Source organism: Bombina bombina, chromosome 7 (assembly GCF_027579735.1).
Source record: "Bombina bombina isolate aBomBom1 chromosome 7, aBomBom1.pri, whole genome shotgun sequence".
Lineage (NCBI taxonomy): Eukaryota > Metazoa > Chordata > Amphibia > Anura > Bombinatoridae > Bombina > Bombina bombina.
The window spans coordinates 514,398,746-514,423,712 of record NC_069505.1 but is presented as its reverse complement, the minus strand read 5'-3'; the positions used below and the strand labels follow the sequence as shown (position 1 = coordinate 514,423,712).

General features: G+C 38.3%; 1 protein-coding gene across 1 annotated transcript in view; it reads right to left on the bottom strand.

Annotated features, from left to right (window-relative positions):
- Positions 1–375: 375 nt before the first annotated feature.
- Positions 376–24,967, bottom strand: part of LOC128636482 (zinc finger protein 675-like) — a 269,165-nt gene continuing 244,573 nt past the window's right edge. Inside the window, exon 9 of the mRNA XM_053689493.1 lies at positions 376–1,512. Coding sequence (XP_053545468.1) covers positions 545–1,512 — 968 coding nt within the window. The 3' untranslated portion in view covers positions 376–544. The remainder of the gene's footprint in view (positions 1,513–24,967) is intronic.

Sequence of the window (24,967 nt, the reverse complement as noted above, 5' to 3'; positions counted from 1 at the left end):
AGCAGATAGCCAAACCAGTACTGAAACAGTTATCAGTAGAGGTAATGGAATATGAGAGTAGATTGTCGATCTGAATAAGGGAGGTAGGAGATGAATCTCTACGACCGATAACAGAGAACCTATGAAATCGATCTCCCGCGAGGAAAACCATTGCATTCAATAGGTGATACTTCCTTCACATCCCTCTGACATTCACTGTACTCTGAGAGGAATCGGGCTTCAAAATGCTGAGAAGCGCATATTAACGTAGAAATCTTAGCACAAACATACTTCACCACCTCCATAGGAGGCAAAGTTTGTAAAACTGAATTGTGGATGTAGTGAGGAGTGTATTTATAGACATTTTGAGGTTTGGGAAACTTTGCCCCTCCTGGTAGGATTGTAAATCTCATACGTCACTAGCTCATGGACTCTTGCCAATTACATAAAAGAAATATCTGCTGCTACTGCTAATGTAAAACTCAAAGTGCTATTGCATTGTCTTTTTATTATGTACTTGTTGGTTATGCAATTCTACTGTATTTCATGGCCCTTTAATTAGTGCTTAATCTGATATATTTATTATCAAAGCATCATTATATGTTTGACTAACATACTCTCTTTTTACTGTATGAGTTTTGTAGTGTGAAACTAAACTTGACCTTTGAGAGAAGCATTTTCCACATTCTTGGCAAACGTAAGGCTTCTCTCCTGTATGAGTCCTGTGGTGCATAATCAAAAGTTTCCTTAAAGTGAATGCTTTTCCACATTCTTGGCAAACATAGGGCCTCTCACCTGTGTGGATCCTGTTGTGTTTATTCAGATTTGATCTATCTGAAAAGCCTTTCCCACATCTCTGGCAAACATATGGTTTCTCACCTGTATGTGTTATGTAGTGTTTACGTAAATTAGATCTATCAGAGAAGCGTTTTCCACATATCTGGCAAGCATAGGGTTTCTCCCCTGTATGTGTTCTTTGATGAATAATCAAGTATGATATGTGAGAAAAACATTTTCCACAATCCTGGCAAACATAAGGTTTATTACCTATTGAAATCAAATTTGATCTATCAAAGAAGTCTTTTCCACTTTGTGGGCAAACATACACCTCTTCTCTATGTTTTCTAAGGTGATCATTTAGACTAAACCTTTGTGAGATGTTCTTGCCAAAATTTTGGCTTAGATATGGCTTTGGCAAGGAGTATGATCCTTGGTAATAAGATTCATGTTCTATTCTATTAAAATGACTCACAGAGTTTTCTGGTTCTTTTGTATTAACAGATGTAGATGAAGGTGCATCATTACAGTCTACAAAAATGCTCTCAAGACTGAAGGGTTTTTGCTCACATTGGGGAGGCTGTGACTGTGATATGCAATTATTTTTTTTGTACAATGAATCTTTAGGTGAGTATCTGTTTGAAAGTTTTCCTTGATTCTGTGTATTAACACAACCTTCTTCTACCACCTTCTTTGAAAGATTAACTGTTGTACTGGAATCTTCATTTATATCATCCCCTGGTATAAACAAATACTCTGAAAGATAAAAGTATAAACATGTCACCACCATATCTACATATTTCATCCAGGCAAGGAAAGCTTAAAATTTGACTTGAATAAAGTAGACATTTATTTGGATGTTAGTAACATATATATATTTATTTTAAATGGGTGTAACAGTAAAAAAAAAAAAAACACAAACAAAAAAACAACTAATTTTGCACATGAAAAGCACTATTTAACATGTTAAATATATTTTTGGATGAGGAAAAAAGTTAAATCTTTTTATAATCAATTATGAATCTAACAGGAAGTACTGTTATTGAACCAGTTTTTCACAAAGTAGAGAAACATCCCTTAAAAATTAATAAAAAGAAAAATATTTTTTGAATAGAACATTTAGTAGCAAAAACTATTCTAGTTAATAATATTACTTTTGCTATAAATGTGCATCTGAAAATTGGAAGTGTATTCTGTTTACTGGGTGATGAGAGTCTTTCTGATGCTGCACTTTAAATTAGTGTTTCAGTGTAATCTATTATTTGAATCTGTAACCATTAGATATTAGTGATATGTGTTGTGATTTGATGACAAGATTTACAGATTTTCTGTATGTAATTCTTTTTCATTTGGGTTTTTTGTGAGAACTGTTGGCTTAAAAAAACAAAACCTTTTGAACAATTTTAATAATACATTTGAGAATCAGAGTAAATTACTAAATATAGTGGGTTAAAATATTACTGTATATTTTACACATCCTGTACACAAGCTTTGGATGTATTTGTTTTCTTCATCAACAAAATAATTTTTGAGTCAAGTTACTCCCCCCCAGTGGCTCTGCATTCTAGGACAGTGCTTGAAAAATCTGGGGGCTTGGTGTCTCAAAAAATTAGCTTGGTGTAGAGATTTGTGAGTTCTGGCATTGCTCTCTCTTTCTATAATTCTATATTATGGGCTAATAGGCCTTCCTATCCTTGCAAACAACACTGGCTCCAACCTTACAGCCAAGCTAGAAATGCCTGTACATACTCAAACTGCCGCTAGAAAAAACAATCACAACAGGAAAAAATTGGGCGGAGGCTCACCACCATGAAAGAAATGAATTTATCAGGTAAGAATAAATTATATTTTCTTTCATAAAGGTGGTGAGAGTCCACAATACATTACTCTTTGGAACTAATATCCAAGCTCTGGAGTACACAAGTAATCTGGCCGTAACCCGACTTCTACTAGTCCAAATACATTGGATAGGGTTTTTGTTTTTTTAGTTTATCATGCAGAAAATATATATACAATAATACTAAATGCCCAGAAACGGCTGCCTGAAGGACTTGCCTACCAAAAGCTGCTTTAGAAGAAGCAAAAACATCAAATAGGTAGAATCTAGAATATAAAATATGTAAAGTATACCAAAAAACAGCCTTGCAAAGTAAATCAACAGAGGCTTCATTCTTAGGCCCATGGAGAACCAACTGATCTGGTAAAATAGGCAGGAACCCATTTGGAAGGAAACTGACTTGCAAGTAAGGTTTATGATAAAAAATATCCATCTGGCCCTTTATGGAACCAGAAAAAAAAATAAGCTAGCAAGATTGTAAAACAAATCATTAGTAGCATGCAAAATAGAACTGTAAACCTCTGAGCAAATCCAAATAATGGAGGCATTCCTCCTTAGAATTCTTTGAACTAAGATACAAAGAGTGAACAACAGTCTTACGATTGATTTTGCCACCTTAAACAAAAGGTTGAACTAAGTTCTCAAAACTGCCTTATCCTGAAAAAAACAACAAGATAAGGATCCTCAGCACAACAATCAGACAAATCAAATTCTTCTAGCAAAGGAAATAGCCAAAAGAAATAAAAACTTTCCAGGACAAAATGTGAATATCTGCAGTGATCCCTCACAAGATTTTGTGTAATAAGTACAACACCCCCTCAGAGGTTCTGTTTTGTTAATGTGTAAATTTGTAGCTGAGAATATAAACAGCTATATAAGGTATATAATATAGTTGTAATAATAATCACCAGCAGGTATTTTAGCTTTATGGTTACAAAAATGATCTTGCAACCATAAAGCATGGAGATAAATGGAGCACCAGTGTAATATTTAAATATGCTGATAGTTGAAGAACTTATAAACACATAGGAGTTTTTGTGAGCAATTAGGAAGTCAATCACAGTACAAATATAAGTTGATGATGTACTAACAACTTAATATAAAAATGCCACAAAGATGTGAATAGACCTGGATTCTATGGTTAAGATTTTAACAGGTTAAGTTGTTACACAGAGTAAGGATTTGTGGCTCAATTAAAACAAGCTGGCACAGTTATTAATGAAACAGCAGAGATAAGCTTAAATGGAAAAGTCTTACCCCTAAGAAATCACAGTGTCTTGCTGCACAGCGTGTGTACTGTTCTCCAGTAACTTACTGAGCGTAGCTTGAGCTGAGATGCTGCTTAGAAAGCATTAGTAGAAGTGACAGACTTGAGACGAATTGCAGCTAGCTGCGATGTGTACAAACACAGGAGGGCTCTGAGTTCCGGTAAAACCTTAGTAAAGGAGCTTGACTGAGAGGTGAAGTCGTTAGACACAGGAAGCTGGGAAACTTCCTAGAAGGAGGTGGGAGGAGTATACACACAGCTGACAACCCTGAGCTCCGTGACAGCTGTGAAGCTGAGCTAAGTTTCAAGAGAGCGATTGCTGGTAATCGGATACTTCTGGAAAGCATAAAAGGCGGGATAAGATGCAGTCCCTCTGAAACAGGAAATGTGCAACATTAATCAAGCAAGGATGTGAGGTAGGAGGGAGTTTATATAGTGTAGAAGTGCTTGTCTCCTCTTAAAGAGACAGTGCTCATAACAATATCCAAAACACGCATAGGTTTAAAAGAAGGAACCAGCAAAAGTCTGAAAACATGACGGGCGAAATAGGTTAATCACAGGCTTAATCATGATTAGGGCCTAGTTAAAAGTCAGAATATTCAGCATTATTCTTGAGAAACAAGACGGAAAGAGCAGAGATCCAACCCATCAAGGAAGAAGTGGATAAACCTTATCCAAACCACCCTGAAGAAATTAAAGGATTCTAGGAGTGCCAACAGAACCTATGTTCCGCACACCAAGAAACAAAAACAAAAAACAAAGCTTGTGATTAAATCTTCCTTATCACAGGTTTACATGCCTGAACCAAAATGACAGAATCAGAGAAACCTCTCTGTCTTAAAACTAAGAGTTCAATCTCCAAACCATAAAGTTTAGATATGTAAAAAAAAACCTGATGAAAACAACAGACCTTAAGACAGAAGGTTGTTATGCAGAGAAGAAGCCATGAAGGACAACTGGACATCTGCACCAGATCTGCAAACCAAAGCCTGCAAAGCCAAGCTGAAGTAATCAAGATTACTGATGATACCTCTTGCTTGATCCTGTCTTCCCAGTCTAAAAAACCAAGGAGCTACTATAGCATCCTCAAACTCCACCTAAGGAACATCTAGAGTTATTTGCTAAAATAAGAAGCCATCAGATCCACTTCTGCAAGACCCCATAGGTCTACAATCTGACTGAAGACTTCCAGATAAAGAGACCATTCCCTTAGGTGAAGAGGCTGACAACTGAGAACGTCTGCATCCCAAATGTATACCCCTTGAATAAGAACTACAGAAATTATCAGTCAGAATGGGGGAAAACTCCCTCATCACCAGGGAACTGCAAGTGGATGTAAGCCACTGCTGTGACCAGTGTTCCCTCTAAGGACAGTTTTGTGTGCAGCCCAGCAGTGAAACAGTTGACAAGAGAACCATACCTTGCCATCTGCATTGTGCAGTGTTTGCTAATTGCAGGGTGTGGTTACCTTATTAACTGTTTCACAGCTGGGCTGCAAACAAAACTGGCCTTAGAGGGGACACTGGCTGTGACATTGTCTGACTGGAAACACGGATAAGTCTCTCTATTCAAGATAGGCTAAAACTAAAGAGCCCTAAAAATTGCATGGAGTTCCAAAATATTTATGGACTTCAACTCCAGAAGTAACCAAACTAGCTGTGCTGTCTGGGACCCCCAGACTGTACCTCAACCTCACAGTCCAATTTGGGCAGGAAAGAGATTGCCTTAGAATCCAATATCATCTTTTGAACCACCTTAGAGTAAATCCTGCACCACTGATGAAGCATTTAAAGCTGCAGGGGCCTCATGTGAAAGTGAAGAAATGGAAAAGCATCTGAGGCTGCTATCATCAAGCCATGAGCTCTTATCGCCAATAAAAGAGACCCCAGAAGCTTCGTAAAGATCCTGGGAGCGGTAGCCAGACCAAATTGAAGAGCAACAAACAGAAAAATGCTTGTCCAGAAAAGCAAACCTTAGGAATTGATGATGATCCCTGTGAAAAGTCATATGAAGATAAGCATCTATAGAGGACATAAATTGTCCTTGTTGAACAAGAGGATAGATAGTCTGAATGGTTTCCACCTTGAAAGAAGAAACCCTGAGAAACTTGTTTAAAGTTTTGAAATACAGAACAGGTCTGTAAGTTCATTCATTCTTGGGAACAATAAACAGATTTGAATAGAAACCCTAACCCTGTATCAAATTACACCCATATGAAATCAACTAAAAAAAAGGCTCTTGTCAATACAGGATTCATTGAAACATCAGACAGAAGATACCTTTCCATTTAAGCCATCTCATACCTATTCTGTATCCTTGGGGAAAAAGCTCAAAGTACAAGGATCTTGAACAGAATGAAACAAACCCCCCTGAAAAATGCATAATCTACCAGAAGATCTGGATTGGGGGTCGCACCTTCATACATGACTAAGAGGGTTCCCCCGAAATGTCACTGTTTTTTAATGTCTAAATAAAGAAGTTATAAGATATCACAGATGCTGTGGACATTCTTGTTGTGAAGATTCCTGTGGGGATTTAGCAGTGTTCAGTAGTGCAGTATTACTTATTGCTACACTGTTCAGTAGTGCAGTATTACTGTTTGCTACATTTCCCTTGAAAAGAAGAGACAGAAGTCTAGAATTAGAAACCATGTAAGCAGACAATGATTTCAACCATAAGGCCCTCCTAGTAAAAACTGCCAGTGCCATAATCTTAACAGCATCACAAACTGTTTCTAAGGGCTTGATTTATCAATCTACAGGGGTTGTAAGGGGTGTACATATTCGCCTCTGCCCGGCAAAGCTCTCCTCTGGTGCCAAGGAGAACCTGCGGTCGAAGGAAGGAGAACTACCTGATAGAGTTTTAAGAGTTTCAATTGATTAGAAAACGCTTCCCAATCACAATCCTTAGAAAATTGCTCAGATAAAACCTTACACCAAAGGGTAGAAGCTGCCACCCACAGAGGCCCCAGCAACCACAATACAAGACACGCACCCCATTGTAGCACAGCTCTCTGCATTATTTTTACCCAAGATTGAGCAACTCCAGACTGGCATGGATACCCTATCTACAGATCTCAGAGCCTTTTCGTCACGACTAATTAACATCGAGCAAAAAGTGGCAGAGGGAGAGGAGAGATATAGAGAAACATCATCTTCGATCTCCAACCTTCAGAAGCAAAATAAGATACTTCAGGCCAAACTGGATGACCTGGAGAACAGGTCAAGGAGGAACAATATCAGGATAGTGGGAGTCCCAGAATCCGTCTAACCAAAAGCCCTATTTAGACTTGCAGAAACCACTCTCCCTGGGCTACTCAAACTTCCTGCCTCCAATCTACCTTGTACGGCAGAGAGGGCCCACAGAATTGGAGCATCCAAACAAGAGGGAGGACCTGGCCAGGCCCCAAGACAAATAATGGCACGTTATCTAAATTTCAAAGCTAAAACACTACTACTCCGAGCATACAGACAAATGCCACCCATTGTCTCTGAGGGGAAGAGGATATATATCTTTCAGGACTACTCAGTTGAAGTCTCAAAAAAGAGGAGAGAATTCTCGCCCTACTGTAGGGATTTGATGGCAGATGGAAGTGTTGCACTCCTATACCCAGCCAGGCTGTGACTGCAAACAGCACAGGGACCGAAAATATTTGAGACACCAAAACATCTGCAGCTGTTTTTGGAACAGACCAAGAGGAATAAAGAGCAACCACAACAAGTTCAGCAAGAAGAGGAAGAGAACACTTGAACCAGAAAGTTCCATACTGATCATTGTGACTTGCATTTTAGCCCAATTGGGCTACTTTGGCTAAATGGAGGGCCATACAGAAATCAGGGTGGTTTAAACCACCGACTACATATCCTTTAAAAAAATAAATAAATTAAAAAAAAAGATAAAGAAGGGGGGGGGTAGTGTTGTTGGGATTTTGAAAAGTTCAATTGTTTGTGTAGTTGATTGTTGAGAGTGTTCGATTATTAGATTTTAAGTTATCATTTTTGCAGACAGCAGAAGTACACAGAGAAGTGAAGGTAAAAGAAAATTGTGATAATTTGTGCTTTAACCTTCCAGATCCTGGGAGGAGGTGGCAAAGACACCTTGAAAACCCCAGCGAGACTGTACTCTCTCCCTCGACCAGCTAACAGTAAGTGCTCAAGGCAAAACACGCACACTCACTATATACCACACACAGCTACGTACATCCAATATCCCCACAGAGATCCATCATGAAAATAGTGTCCTGGAACGTTGGGGGCATAACATCCCCCATAAAGAGAAAAGCTATACTCAAATATCTTAAAAACCAACGTGCTGATATAGCAATACTAGAAGAGACCCATTTATCATGCACAGAACACCAAAAATTGAGACAAGGGTGGGTAGGGGAAGTAATTCACACCACATATGAAGAAAAGCGCGCTAGAGGGGTAGCCATTCTCTTCAGAAGGAATCTAGATTACACCATTGACAAGCAGCTGGTAGACCCAGAAGGTAGATATGTACTTGCAAAACTGAGATATGAAAACAAAATTATTACTTTTGGGGGGGGGTCTATGGTCCACACACTACCAAGCGAGAGTTTTGGAGGGAACTCGGCACTATTGTACTGAGATTTGCCGATTCCCCAATGATTTTAGGAGGAGATTACAATATAGCACCCCAAACACCAGCAGGGACCCTAACACAGCCACAAGACATGCCACGACTCATCACAATGCTAAGAGAGACTCATTGACCCTATCTAAATTTAAACATTCCCTAGCATTGACAGACATCTGGAGGGATAAACACCCAGAAGAACGAAATTACACCTGCACCACCACAGCTAAAGATACACTCTCAAGGATAGACCTATTCTTAACATCTAACTCCTTAGGAACAAATATCATTGAGGGATGCACAGAGAAGAACCAAACCCTTCATGAGAAAATGGGAGCCATACATACGCACCATGAATACCACTACACAAGAACAAATATTGACCCCCTTGAAGAACACTAAGTTTATGTTAGAGGAACACTTGAGGGTTAAATGGAACTTCTTATATACAGAGAGGGGGGGAGGAACAGGCTGGTAACACTCAACTCAACTTCCAAAGCTATGCCCTGGTGCTGCGGTCGGGGGAGAGAGAGGGTATGGACCATGGATATGGCCCTGCCCAACAGTTGCTGCTGCAAGGTCACCAAATTACTGTTAAAGTACCTTTACCGTTATATTAAGTTGTTTTGTGTTAAATATCTTTATGTATATGGAGCCATGACTCTGCTGAAATAGACTCTGGCACTGATATCCTTAGATGATGTTGTAAAAGTGAGATGTATTGTTTCTATTTTGGATACTGCTCCATAACAATGACACACGGTCACCAAGTGATTGTGAGTGATATCTGATCAATCTCCAGTTCTGTGAAACAAGGGGATATGTGAGAGATAGGGGGAGGGGGTTCAAGGGAAGGGGCGGGCAATAAATAGAAAAGAAGGTATTGCCATGAAGAGTTCAGGGAAGGACTGCTGTTCCCTGAAACATCAGGAAAAAACTTTTTTCTCTCAACTCATGGACACACATATGTAAAGAGACAGTGTATAACTGAAAAACTCATTGTACTATACTCACAGTGAATAATTATCATAACCAATGTTGATGTGTTTATTCATGGTAACCTTCATTTGAAAAATAAAGTTTAAAAAAAAAAAAAAGTTACTGTCTCTTTAATTCCAAAAGTAACTCATCTTTTTGTGCTCTTGTTTCATCCTAAAATGCCAAGGATAGAACAAATAAACAGCTGAAAATATTTAAATAAAAATTAACATCCAAAATACCATACTGTCACTTTAAATTTTAAAACAAACTTTTTTTTATTTTATTTTTTTATCTTTGTGCAGAAAAAAATACGACAGCACACAAATATAGAGCACTGACCTAACCTCAGAGAAATCTTGCTGAGGTGCCCTAATGCTCGTTCACCCTTAGAACTTCATACCAAAACAGATCCGGAGCGCAGTTGTAGCGCTATCCGGACTCACAGAGGGGAAGAGTACTGCGTTAGCAAAGGAAAAACTGCTCTATCTTCCGATAAAGCAAGTGCAGCCTAAGTCGGCCCCAAGCTCCGCCGCTCATGGGCGTGATAACACACACATCTAAGCATATAGATATTGCAATTGCGCCTCTGAGAAAAATGGCGCCAAACATAACCCCGCCCTTCGTGGGCGTAATATACGCGCTCTCCCGGTCTCCATATTTATATTAGATACATACTAACGGGAGCTAACTGACCCCTTCTTTGACAAAAAGTAATAAGGTATAAGGGAGCATTACATATAAAATTATACATCATTCAGAATGAAAGGTATATTAAAAGTGAACATCATTCAGATTAGCCCTCTCTGTATAATGGGCATATTTCCTGAACCCTATTGAATCCGTTCAGTGCAAATGCAATTACCATGCTGTCATAGAATCCTCATATATATATATATATATATATATATATATATATATATATATATATATATATATATATATATATATATATATATAAAGGAGATATATGTCCCAGAAAAGTGCTATACTTCCTCTGTCCTGAATCTTTCCTTGTTACTTCAGACCCAGAATAAAAAAAGTCAGCACTTACCTTTGTATTCTGCCCGACAACAGGGCAGCTTCAGCAGGTTTAGGAGGTCCTCTCCCTCCCATAGCCCTGTGGAAAAAGATAAAGCCTGAGTAATCTTGCTTAGGCCATCAGGGTTAGGGCAGCATAAATGTATGGGAGGCCACCAAAAGCTCTACTGAAGAGACTGATATGGACTACGGATACACCCTAAAACAAAGCAGCACTCTCTGGCACTACTTTAAAAATAATAAACACTTGATTGAAGAATCTTTTCTAACACCTCATTTTACCTCTTCCTATCACTAGCGTAGGCAAAGAGAATGACTGGAGTGGGAGGGAAGGGAGGAGCTATAAATAGCAGCTCTGCTGTGGTGCTCTTTGCCTCCTCCTGCTGACAAGGAGGTGACTATCCCACAAGTAAGGATGAAATCCGTGGACTCATTGTGTCTTTAAAAAGAAAATCAAACTAAAACAGCTGCCTGAAGAACTTTTCTACCAAAGACTGCTTCAGAAGAAGCAAATACATCAAAATGGTAAAATTTTGTAAATGTATGCAAAGAAGACCAAGTTGCTGCTTTGCAAATCTGATCAACTGAAGCTTCATTCTTGAAAGCCCAAGAAGTGGCAACTGATCTAATAGAATAAGCTGAGACTGCCCCGCCTCCAAATATGCTTTGTGAATCAAAAGTTTCAAACAAGATTCCAAAGAAATAGCAGAGGCTTTCTTACCTTTCCTGGAACCAGAGAAAATAACGAATAAACTAGAAGTCTTTCTGAAATCTTTAGTAGCCTCAACTAGTATTTTAAAGCTCTTATCACATCCAAAGATGTAGAGATCTCTCAAGAGAATTCTTAGGATTAGGACACAAGGAAGGAACAACAATTTCCCTATTAATGTTGTTAGAATGCACAACTTTAGGCAAAAATTTAAACAAAGTCAGCAAAACAGTTTTATCTTGATGGAAAATCAGATAAGGAGACTCACAAGAGAGAGCTGACAACTCAGAAACTCCTCTAGCAGAAGAGATAGCCAAAAGAAATAACACTTTCCAAGAAAGTAGTTTAATATCCAAAGAATGCACAGGCTCAAAAGGAGGAACCTGCAAAATCCTTAAAACCAAATTGAAACTCCAAGGAGGAGAAATAAACAGGTTTGATACGAACCAAAGCCTGAACAAAACAGTCAATATCAGGAAGTTTAGCAATCTTTCTATAAAATAAAACAGAAAGAGCAGAGATTTGTCCCTTCAAAGTATTTATCCTGAAGAAACTGTAAAATTCTAGGAATTCTAAAAGAATGCCAAGAGAATTTATGAGAGGAACACCATGAAATATAGGTTTTCCAAATCTAAATCTTCCTTGAAACAGACTTACAAGCCTGTAACATAGTGCTAATCTCGGAGTCAGAGAAACGTCTATGACTAAGCACTAAGCGTTCAATTTCCACACCTTCAAATTTAGAGATTTGAGATCCTGATGGAAAAACAGCCCTTGAGACAGAAGGTCTCGCCTTAAAGGAAGTGGCCAAGGTTGGCAACTGGACATCCGGACAAGATCTGCATACCAAAACCTGTGAGGCCATGCTGGTGCTATCATAAACACATGAGATTGTTCCATTATGATCTTAGAGATCACCCTTGGAAGAAGAACTAGAGGCGGAAAAATGTAAGCAGGCTGGTAAAACCAAGGAACTGCATCTACCATCTCTCCCTGGAAAGGTATCTGGGAAGTTTCTAGTTCAAATGGGAGGCCATCAGATCTATTTCTGGAAGACCCCACATCTGCACAATCTGATGAAACACATCTGGAGAGACCTTTCGCCCAGAATGCAAAGACTGCCGACTGAGATAATCCGCTGCCCAATTGTCTACACCTGGGATATGAATCGCAGAAATTAGACAAGAGTTGGACTCCGCCCAAGAAAGTATCCGAGATACCTCTTTCATTGCTAAAGAGCTGTGAGTCCCTCCCTGATGATTGACATATGCCAGTGTTGTGATATTGTCTGTCTGAAAATGAATGAAAAGTCCTCTCTCTTTAATAGAGGCCTGAAGGGCTCTAAAGATAGCACGGAGTTCTAAAATATTGATTGATAACCTCGCCTCTTGAGGTTTCTAAACCCCTTGTGCTGTCAGAGACCCCCAGACAGCTCCCCAACCTGTAAAACTTGCATCCGTTGAGATCACAGTCCAGGTAAGACGAACAAAAGAGGCCCGTCGAACAATACGGTGATGGTCCAACCACCAAGACAGAGAGAGTTGAATGTTGGGATTTAAGTGTATCAATTGTGATATCTGAGTATAATCCCTGCACCATTGATTTAGCATGCAAAGCTGCAAAGGTCTCATATGAAAACGAGCAAAGGGGATCGCGTCTCATGCTGCAGTCATAAGACCTAAAACTTCCATGCACATACCTACTGAAGGGAATGATCGAGACTGAAGGTTAAGACAAGCTAAAACCAATTTAATTCGCCTCTTGTCTGTTAAAGACAGAGTCATGGACACTGAATCTATCTGGAAACTTAAAAGGTGACCCTTGTCTGAGGAATCAAGAAACTCTTTTGTAAATTAATCCTCCATCCATGTCTTTAAAGAAACCACACTAGTAGTTTTGTGTGATTCTGCTCCTTCATGCAGTCTTGGGGATTGAATTTGTTTTTTTATAAGGCTTAGTTTTATTCCAGTTTGAAGATGGTCTCCAATTGGAACCAGAAGCCTTAGGGGCAGGTGTGGTTTTCTATTCTCTATTCTGACGAAAGGAACGAAAACGATTAGGAACCTTAAATTTACCCTTAGACTTTTTATCTTGGGGTAGAAAAACTCCCTTCCCCCAGTGATAGTGGAAATAATAGAATCCAATTGAGAACCAAATAAATTGTTACCCTGGAAAGATAGAGATCGTAATCTAGATTTAGACACCCTGTCAGCATTCCAAGATTTAAGCCATAAAGCTCTTCTAGCTAAAATAGCTAAAGACATAGATTTAACATCAATCTTTATAATATCAAATATAGCATCACAAATGAAATGATTAGCATGTTGAAGCAGAAGAACAATGCTAAACAAATCAGGATCATCTACCTGATGAGCTAAACTGTCCAACTAAAAAATTGAAGCAGCAGCCACATCAGCAAAAGAAATTACAGGTATAAGAATATAGCAAGAATCTAAATAAGCTTTTCTGAGATAAGATTCAATCTTCCTGTCTAAAGGATCCTTAAAATAAGTACTATCTTCCATAGGGATAGTAGTAAATCTGGCAAGAGTGAAAATAGCCCCATCAACTTTAGGGACTTTTCCCCACAACTCTAAATTAGCCACAGGTAAAGGATACAACTTCTTAAACCTAGAAGAAGGATTAAAAGAAGAACCAGTCTTAGACCATTCTTTAGCAATCATATCAGAAATAGCATCTGATATAGGAAAAACCTCAGGAGCAACCTTTGGAGGTTTAAAAAAACGGAATTTAAACATTTACTGGCTTTGTTATCAAGAGGACTAGACTCTTCAATACCCAAAGTAACCAAAACTTCCTTCAACAAAGAACGAATATAATCAATCTTAAACAGATAGGAAGATTTGTCAATTTCAGATTCTGATTCAGGATCCTCTGAACCAGAGAGATCCTCATCAGCAGAGGATACGTCAGTATGTTGTTGGACAATACAAATTTCATCAGAATTATGAGAATTTTTAAAAGACCTTTTACATTTATTTGAAGGCGGAATAGCAGACATAGCCTTTTCTATAGCTGCAGGAATATCAGGTACATTAGACGTTGAAGGAACAACAGACGATGTATTTGTACTAATAGAAACATTATCAGCATTCAATAGCTTGTCATGACAAATGCCACATAATTGAGCTGAAGAAATAACATCAGCTAATTTACAACAAACCCACTTAGCTGTTCAGGCAGCATGGTTTCTACAGCAACATCAGAGGTAGGATCAGACTGAGACATCTTGCAAAATGTAAAAAGATAAAAAATAACATTTAAACAAAATATCCAAAATCCTCATACAGCAGTTTCAGGAATGGGAAAAAATGCATATGCTAAAGTAATATGCAAAAAAAAGTAAGCAACATAGGTCTCTAAGATATAAACAGAACAAGAAGCATTAAAGGAAGAGGGGTAATATACAAAAACAATTGGCGCCAAGTATGACGCAAAAGGAAGTGAAAGTTTTTTTTTGCTGCCAAAGCTAACACCAGGAAATGACGCAACTCGCGTCATAACAAGCACGACTTTGCACCAAAAGAACCAACGTCAACAAAGACACAGGAAATGACTAGATTTGCATCACTATTTTGCACCAAGAATGACGCAATAAAAAACAACAGTTTGCGTCCTCGCAAGCCTAGTTTGCCACGCGAAAATTCAAAGAAGTGGAACCCCAGGTAAGAAAAACATTATTCAAATGAACTTCCAAAACATAATTTCCATACTGAAACTGACAGTCTGCAAAAAAAGGAGACCTGACTCATGGAATATATAAGTAAACACATATATTTAAAACTTTACAATATAATATAAAGCGCCAAACATAGCTGAGAGTGTCTTAATAAAATAATACATAATTACCAGAAGACACCTATCCACATATAGCAGACAGCCAAACTAGTGCTGAAAAATATCAGCAGAGGTAATGGTATAGAAGTATAACGTCGATCTGAAAAGGGAGGCAGGGGATAAAGTCCTGCGACCGATTACAGAGAGTCTTTGAAAAGATTTCCCATGGGTGAAACCATAAAATCAACAGGCAATACTCCCTTCACATCCCTCTGACAAACACTGTACTCTGAGAGGAATTGGGCTTCAAAATGCTTAGAAGCGCCTATCATAGAAGAAAGCAAGCACATCTCACTTCACCACCTCCATAGGAGGCAAAGTTTGTAAAAACTAAGGTATGAGTGTGGTGGGAGGTGTATTTATAGGCATTTTGAGGTTTGGGAACTTTGCCGCCTCCTGTAGAAAAGTACGTCACTAGCTCATGGACTTTTGCCACTTACAAGAAAGAAACCAGAATTGCTATCAGTGTTTTGCAAAACACAGAATGAGCTTAGACTGCCAGAGTTATGTGATGTTATTATTGGAATAAAGGTATTATTATTATTGCAAAAAAATGTGTATGACCATGGATCATTTCCTTTGCTTTAAATGATATATGATATATACTTACACTGAAACCTGAGAGTATCACAAAACAGGGACCAAATCAGGAACCTGAAATACCTCAGGAGATTTTGGTGGAGCCTTGAAAAACATAATTTATGTAAGAACTTACCTGATAATTTAATTTCTTTCATATTGGCAAGAGTCCATGAGCTAGAGATGTATGGGATATACAATCCTACCAGGAGGGGCAAAGTTTCTCAAACCTTAAAATGCCTATAAATACACCCCTCACCACACCCACAATTCAGTTTTAATGAATAGCCAAGTAGTGGGGTGATAGAAAAAAGGAGTAAAAAGCATAAAAAAAAGAATTGGAAATAGAATTGTGCTTTACACAAAAAACATAACCACCATAAAAAGGGTGGGTCTCATGGACTCTTGCCATTTTCCGCTGAAAAAATTAAATCCACAACCAAAAAAATAAGTTCTCATAAATGAAAGAAAAAAACTTAAAACATAAGCAGAGGAATCAAACTGAAACAGCTGCCTGAAGAACTTTTCTACCAAAGACTGCTTCAGAAGAAGCAAATACATCAAAATGGTAAAATTTAGTAAATGTATGCAAAGAAGACCAAGTTGCTGCTTTGCAAATCTGATCAACAGAAGCTTCATTCTTGAAAGCCCAAGAAGTGGCAACTGATCTAGTAGAATGAGCTGAGACTGCCCCGCCTCCAAATAAGCTTTGTGAATCAAAAGTTTCAACCAAAATTCCAAAGAAATGGCAGAGGCTTTCTGACCTTTCCTGGAACCAGAGAAAATAACAAATAGACTAGAAGTCTTTCTGAAATCCTTAGTAGCCTCAAATAGTATTTTAAAGCTCTTACCACATCCAAAGAATGTAGAGATCTCTCAAGAGAATTTTTAGGATTAGGACACAAGGAAGGAACAACAATTTCCCTATTAATGTTGTTAGAATGCACAACTTTAGGCAAAAATGTAAATGTATGCAAAGAAGACCAAGTTGCTGATTTGCAAATCTGATCAACTGAAGCTTTATTCAATCACTGAGTCAGAGAAACCTCTATGACTAAGCACAAAAGCGTTCAATTTCCATACCTTCAAATTTAGCAATTTGAGATCCTGATGGAAAAACAGTCCTTGAGACAAAAGGTCTTAAAGGAAGTGGCCAAGGTTGACATCTGGACAAGGTCCACATACCAGAACCTGTGAGGCAATGCTGGAGCTACCAGAAACACAAACGAATGTTCCATGATGATTTTGGAAATCACTCTTGGAAGAAGAATTAGAGGCGGGAAGATATAAGCAGGTTGGTAAAACCAAGGAACTGCTAACGCATCCACCGACTCATGAGGATCTCTGGACCTGGATAGGTATCTGGGAAGTTTCTTGTTTAGATGAGAAGCCATCAGATCTATTTCTGGAAGACCCCACATCTGAACAATCTGAAAGAACACCTCTGGATGGAGGGACCACTCCCCCGGATGTAAAGTCTGACGGCTGAGATAATCCGCTTCCCAATTGTCTATACCTGGGATATGTACCGCAGAAATTAAACAAGAGCTGGATTCCGCCCAAGCAAGTATCTGAGATACTTCTTTCATGGCTTGAGGACTGTGAGTCCCACAGTGATGACTGACATATGCCACAGTTGTGATATTGTCTGTATAAAAACAAATGAATGGTTCTCTCTTCAACAAAGTCCAAACCTGAAGAGCCCTGAAATAGCACAGAGCTCCAAAATATTGATTAGTAACCTCGCCGCTTGAGATTTCCAAACCCCTTGTGCTGTTAGAGTTCCCCAGACAGCTCCCCAACCTGAAAGACTTGCATCTGTTGTGATTACAGTCCAGGTTGGACAAACAAAAGAATTATACGGTGGTGGTCTAACCATCAAGTCAGAGAAAGTTGAACATTGGGATTTAAGGATATTAATCGTGATATCTTTTAATAATCCCTGCACCATTGCTTCAGCATACAAAGCTGGAGAGGTCTCATATGAAAACGAGCAAAAGGGGATAGTGTCCGATGCTGCAGTCATGAGACTTAAAACTTCTATGCACATAGCCACTGAAAGGAACGATCGAGACTAAAGGTTCTGACAAGCTGAAACCAATTTTAATTGTCTCTTAATTGGAACAAGATTCTTTGGGGGAAGGATTGGCTGTCTGTTCCTTATTCTGTAGAAGAGAAAGAAAATGATTAGAAGCCTTAGATTTACCCTTAGATCTTTCATCCTGAGGTAAAAAAAACTCCCTCCCCCCCGGTAACAGTTGAAATAATTGAATCCAACTGAGAACCAAATAAATTGTTACCTTGGAAAGAAAGAGATAAGTAATCTAGACTTAAATACCATGTCAGCATTCCAATATTTAAGCCACAAAGCTCTTCTAGCTAAGATAGCAAAATACATAGATTTAACATCCACTTTGATGATATCAAAAATAGCAGCACAGATGAAATGATTAGCATGTTAAAGGAAGCGAACAATGCTAGACAAATCAGGATCTGTTTCCTGTTGCGCTAAACTTTCCAACCAAAAAGTTGATGCAGCTGCAACATCAGCCATAGAAATGGCAGGCCTGAGAAGATAGCCAGAATATAAATAAGCTTTCCTTAGATAAGATTAAAGTTTCCTATCTAAAGGGTCTTTAAAGGAAGTACTATCTTTCATAGGGATAGTAGTACATTTGGCAAGAGTAGAGATAGCCCCATCAACTTTGGGGATTTTTTCCCAAAACTCCAATCTAATTGCTGGCAAGGGATGCAACTTTTTAAACCTAGCAGAAGGAATAAAAGAAGTACCAGGCCTATTCCATTCCTTTGAATCATATCAGAAATAGCATCAGGAACTGGGAAAACCTCTGGAGTAACCACAGAAGGTTTATAAACAGAATTTAAACATTTACTAGTTTTAATATCAAGAGGACTAGTTTCCTCCATATCCAAAGTAATCAACACCTTTTTTAACAAGGAACGAATATACTCCATCTTAAAGAGATAAGTAGATGTGTCAGTGTCAATCTCTGAGGTAGGATCTTCTGAATCAGATAGATCCTCATCAGAGGAGGATAAATCAGTATGTTGTCGGTCAATTGAAAATTCATCAACTTTATGAGAAGTTTTAAAAGACCTTTTACGTTTATTAGAAGGTGGAATAGCAGACAAAGCCTTCTAAATCGCATCAGCAATAAAATATTTTATATTCACAGGGATATCATGTACATTAGATGTTGAAGGAACAACAGGCATTGTACTAATATTGATGGATACATTCTCTGCATGTAAAAGTTTATCATGACAACTGTTACACACTACCGCTGGAGATATAATCTCTACTAATTTACAACAGATATACTTATCTTTGGTAGAACTGTTATCAGGCAGCAGGAATCCAACAGTGGTTTCTGAGACAGGATCAGATTGAGATATCTTGCAAATATAAGAGAAAAAACAACATATGATGCACAATGCAAAATAAAAAAAAATTTGCGCTAACAACATCCAGAAATGACGCAACTCACATCATGGCAGACGCAACCTTGTGCAAGGAACCTGGCATCAACTAAGACGCCGGAAATGGCGAACTTGCGTCAACGAATGTACCTTCGCGGCAAAAAAATTCTCGAGCCAAGAATGACGCAATAAATAATAGCATTTTGCGGCCTTGTGAGCCTAATTTTGCCCGCGAAGAAAACAGTCAATTTTAAAGACTATAACCCAGGTAAGAAAAAATAAACTTCCTAAATACGTTTTTCCCAATTTTGAAACTGATAGTCTGCAAAAGGAAATATACATAAACCTGACTCATGGCAAATATAAGTACAATACATATATTTAGAACTTTACATTCATACATAAAGTGCCAAACCATAGCTGAGAGTGTCTTAGGTAATGAAAACATACTTACTGAAAGACACCCATCCACACCTAGCAGATAGCCAAACCAGTACTGAAACAGTTATTAGTAGAGGTAATGGAATATGAGAGTATATCGTTGATCTGAAAAGGGAGGTAGGAGATGAATCTCTACGACCGATAACAGAAAACCTATGAAAAGATTTCCAGCAAGGAAAACCATAGAATTCAATAGGTGATACTCCCTTCACATCCCTCTGACATTCACTGTACTCTGAGAGGAATCAGGCTTCAAAATGCTGAGAAGCACATATCACAGAAGAAAATCAAGCACAAACTTACTTCACCACCTCCATAGGAGGCAAAGTTTGTAAAACTGAATTGTGGGTGTGGTGAGGGGTGTATTTATAGGCATTTTGAGGTTTGGGAAACTTTGCCCCTCCTGGTAGGACTGTATATCCCATACGTCACTAGCTCATGGACTCTCGCCAATTACATGAAAGAAACTAGATTTAACTGATTAGCAGTTTTTTTCAGCAGGTTTGTCCACAAAAATCCCCAGAGTTTTTAAAACTTCATAAACGGGTAGATTACAAGTCATGCGCGCTATAGGGAAATTAACGAACACAACAAAAGTTGCGTTATTTAATCCCCTATAGCGCACACGGCTTGTGTGTGTGATATGGCTGCGTTGAGCTCCATTCCGCACACAATCCAAGCTCTGTTTTGATGTGCTCGTGCACGCTTTCCCTATAGAGATCAATGGGGAGAGCGGGTAAGAAAAAAACCTAACACCTGTGATTGAGGAAAGAAAAGCTCCGTAACGCAGCCCCATTGATGTCTATGGGGAAAAAATAAATAACGTTTAAACCTAACATGCTAACATAAATCCTAAATGTAAACACCCCTAATCTGCCCCCTCACCGACACTGCCGGCACCTACATAATGTTATTAACCCCTAATCTGCCGACCCCCCATATCGCTGCCACCTAAATACAACTGTTAACCCCTAATCTGCCACTCCCGATATCGCTGCCACTATACTAAAGTTATTAACCCCTATTCCCTGGCACCCAAACATCGCCCACACTAAAATAAATCTATTAACCTAACGTAACCCTAAACCTAACACCCCCTAACTTTAACATAATTAAAATAGAGCTGTTAAACTTACAATTATTAACTAAATAATTCCTATTTAAAACTAAATACTTACTTGTGAAATAAAACCTAAGCTAGCTACATGTAGCTAGCTTAGATTTTTTTCCCCCCCACAGGTAAGCTTGTATTTATTTTAACTGGGTAGACTAGTTAGTAAATAGTTATTAACTATTTACTAACTACCTAGTTAAAATAAATACAAACTTACCTGTGAAATAAAACCTAAGCTGCCTTACACTAAAACCTAACAATACAAAAAATAAACAAACGCTAAAATTACTAAAAATAAAAAAAACTACCATTACAAAAATAACAAACGAAATAATCTAAAACAATAAAAATTATTTCTATTCTAATACCCTTAAAAAAAAAAAAAAAAAAAAAAAACACCCCAAAATAAAAAAGCATAATCTAGAATAAACTACCAAGGGCCCTTAAAAGGGCCTTTTGTAGGACATTGCCCTAAAGTTAACAGCTCTTTTGCAACAAAAGCCAAACCCACAAAATTAAAATAAAGTTAAACCTAATCTACCCATTGCCCTGAAAAGGGCATTTGTATAGGCATTGCCCTTAAAAGGGCATTTAGCTCTTTTTTCTGCCCTTAAAATGGCATTCAGGTCTTTTATGAAATGCCCAAGCCCTAATCTAAAAATAAAAACCCACCCCAAAATAAAATAAAAAATACATTACACAAAATAACAAATTATCAAAAATAATAAAAATTATTCCTATTCTAATACCCATTTAAAAAAAAAAAAAACACCCCAAAATAAAAAACCTAATCTAGAATAAACTGCCAATAGCCCTTAAAAAAAAAACTATCTAAAAAAACCTAATCTACCTATTGCCCTGAAAAGGGCATTTGTATGGACATTGCCCTTAAAATGGCATATAGCTCTTTTGCATTGCCCTGAAAAGCCCAAACACTAAACTAACCCACCCACCCCCCAAAAAAAACCTTAAAAAAACCTAACACTAACCCCGACGATCCACTTACAGTCTTTAAAGTCCAGCTTGAACGATCTTCATCCAGGCGGCGAAGTCCTCATCCAGGCAGCGAGAAGTCTTTATCCAGGCGGCCTCTTCTATCTTCATCCAGGTGGCATCTTCTACCTTTATCCTGGCGGTGTGGAGCAGGTCCATCCTGAAGATATCCGGCGCGGAGCATCCTCTTCATATGGTCTCTGCCGTACACTGAATATTCAATGCAAGGGAGACTTTTCAAAATGGCGTCCCTTGCATTCCTATTGGCTGATTTGATTTTGGAAATTCAAGTCAGCCAATAGGATGAGAGCTACTGAAATCCTTTAGGCTGTTCAAAACAGCCAATAGGATGAGAGTTTCTGAAATTCTATTGGCTGTTCAAATCAGCCAATATCATTTCAATGGCTCTCATCCTATTGGGTGATTTGAACAACCAATAGGACTTCAGTAGCTTTCATGCTATTGGCTGATTTGTATTTCCAAAATCAAATCAGCCAATAGGAATGCAAGAGACGCCTTTTTGAATTGTGTACCTTGCATTGAAGATTCAGTATACGGCGGCGACCGTATGAAGAGGATGCTCCGTGACGGATGTCTACAGGATGGACCCGCTCCGCGCTGCCGGGATGAAGATAGAAGATGCCGTCTGGATGAAGACTTCTCGCTGCCTGGATGAGGACTTTGCCGACTGGATGAAGATAGAAGAGGCCACCTGGATGAAGACTTCTCGCTGCCTGGATGAGTACTTCGCCGCCTGGATGAAGATCGTTCAAACGGGACTTCAAAAACTGTCGGTGTTAGTGATAGTTTTTTATTTTAAAGGTTTTTTTTGGGTGTTTTTTTTTTTAATATAGTTTAGGATTTGGGCTTTTCTTAAAAGATGAAGATCAGATTCAGGGCAATGCAAAGAGCTAAATTTGGGCTTTTCTTAAAAGATGAAGATCAGATTCAGGGCAATGCAAAGAGCTAAATGCCCCTTTTAAGGGAAATGCCCATACAAATGTCCTTTTCAGGGCAATGGGGAGCTTAGGTTTTTGTTAGTTAGGTTTTTTATTTTGGGGGGTTGGTTGGGTGGTGGGTTTTAATGCTGGGGGGGTCTTTGTATTTTTTTTTTACAGGTAAAAGAGCTGTTTCACTTAGGCCAATGCCCTACAAAAGGCCATTTTAAGGGCTATTGGTAGTTTATTGTAGGCTAGGTTTTTTTTATTTTGGGTGGGCTTTTTTATGTTGATAGGGCTATTAGATTAGGAGTAATTCTTTTTTATTTTTGATAATTTCGTTTGTTATTTTTCGTAATTTAGTGTTTGTTATTTTTGTAATTCAGTATTTTTTAATTTTTGTAATTAGATAGTTTGTAATTTTTAGAGTAGTGTTAGGATTTTTTTAACGTGTATTTTAGTTTTAATTGGTAGTTAGTTTAATATTAGTGAAATAGTTATATTAGTTTAATTGTTAGCTTAAACTTAGTTTTTTTTTAATTTGACAGGTAAGTTTTAATTTAAGATAGGGAAATTGTAATTTTAATATAAAGTTAGGGGGGCTTTCGGTTTAGGGGTTAATAGTTTAATTTAGTATATTTAGTTGTGGGGGGCTTGCGGTTTAGGGGTTAATAGATTTATTATAGTGGCGGTGGTGTAGGGCTTAATAACTTTAGTATAGTGTGGGCGGACAGCAGATTAGGGGTTAATAATATTTAAATAGTGTTTGCGATGCGGGAGGGCGGCGGTTTAGGGGTAAATAACGTTATTATAGTGGTGACAATGTCGGGGAGCGAAGGAATAGGGGTTAGAAAATTGTATTAGTGGCGGCAATGCCGGGTGTGGCAGATTAGGTATTAATAATGTTAACCCCTTAATGACCGGACCATTTTTCAATTTTCTTACGCTTAATGACGATGGCTATTTTTACATTTCTGCAGTGTTTGTGTTTAGCTGTAATTTCCCTCTTACTCATTTACTGTACCCACACATATTATATACCGTTTTTCTCACAATTAAATGGACTTTCTAAAGATACCATTATTTTCATCATGTCTTATAATTTACTAAAAAAAAATAATAAAATATGAGGAAAAAATGGAAAAAAACACACTTTTTCTAACTTTGACCCCCAAAATCTGTTACACATCTACAATCACCAAAAAACACCCATGCTAAATAGTTTCTAAATTTTGTCCTGAGTTTAGAAATACCCAATGTTTACACGTTCTTTGCTTTTTTTGCAAGTTATGGGGCAATAAATACAAGTAGCACTTCGCTATTTCCAAACCACTTTTTTTCAAAATTAGCGCTAGTTACATTGGAACCCTGATATCTGTCAGGAATACCTGAATATCCCTTGACATGTATATTTTTTTTTTTAGAAGACAACCCAAAGTATTGATCTAGGCCCATTTTGGTATATTTCATGCCACCATTTCACCGCCAAATGCGATCAAAAAAAAAAAAAGTTCACTTTTTCACAAAATTTGTCACAAACTTTAGGTTTCCCACTGAAATTATTTACAAACAGCTTCTGCAATTATGGCACAAATGGTTGTAAATGCTTCTCTGGGATCCCCTTTTTTCAGAAATAGCAGACTTATATGGCTTTGGGGTTGCTTTTTGGTAATTAGAAGGCCGCTAAATGCCGCTGCGCACCACACGTGTTTTATGCCCAGGAGTGAAGGGGTTAATTAGGGAGCTTGTAGGGTTAATTTTAGCTTTAGTGTAGTAGACAACCCCAAGTATTGATCTAGGCCCATTTTGGTATATTTTATGCCACCATTTCACCGCCAAATGCGAGCAAATAAAAAAAAAACCTTTACATTTTTCACAATTTTAGGTTTCTCACTGAAATTATTTACAAACAGCTTGTGCAATTATGGCAGAAATTGTTGTAAAAGCTTCTCTGGGATCCCCTTTGTTCAGAAATAGCAGACTTATATGGCTTTGGCATTGCTTTTTGGTAATTAGAAGGCCGCTAAATGCTGCTGCGCACCACACGTTAATTATGCCCAGCAATGAAGGGGTTAAATTAGGTAGCTTGTAGGGAGCTTGCAGGGTTAATTTTAGAGATCAGCCTCCCACCTGACACATCCCACCCCCTGATCCCTCCCAAACAGCTCTCTTCCCTCCCCCACCCCACAATTGTTCCCGCCATCTTAAGTACTGGCAGAAAATCTGCCAGTACTAAATAAGAGGTTTTTTTTTTTTTTTTAAATAAAAATAATAAAGTATTTTAGCTGTGATGGACCCCTGCCTTAGCCCCAACCTCCCTGATCCCCCCTCCAGCTCTCTAACCCTCTCCCCTACCTAATTACCGCCATCTTGGGTACTGGCAGCTGTCTGCCAGTACCCAGTTTGGCCCCAAAAA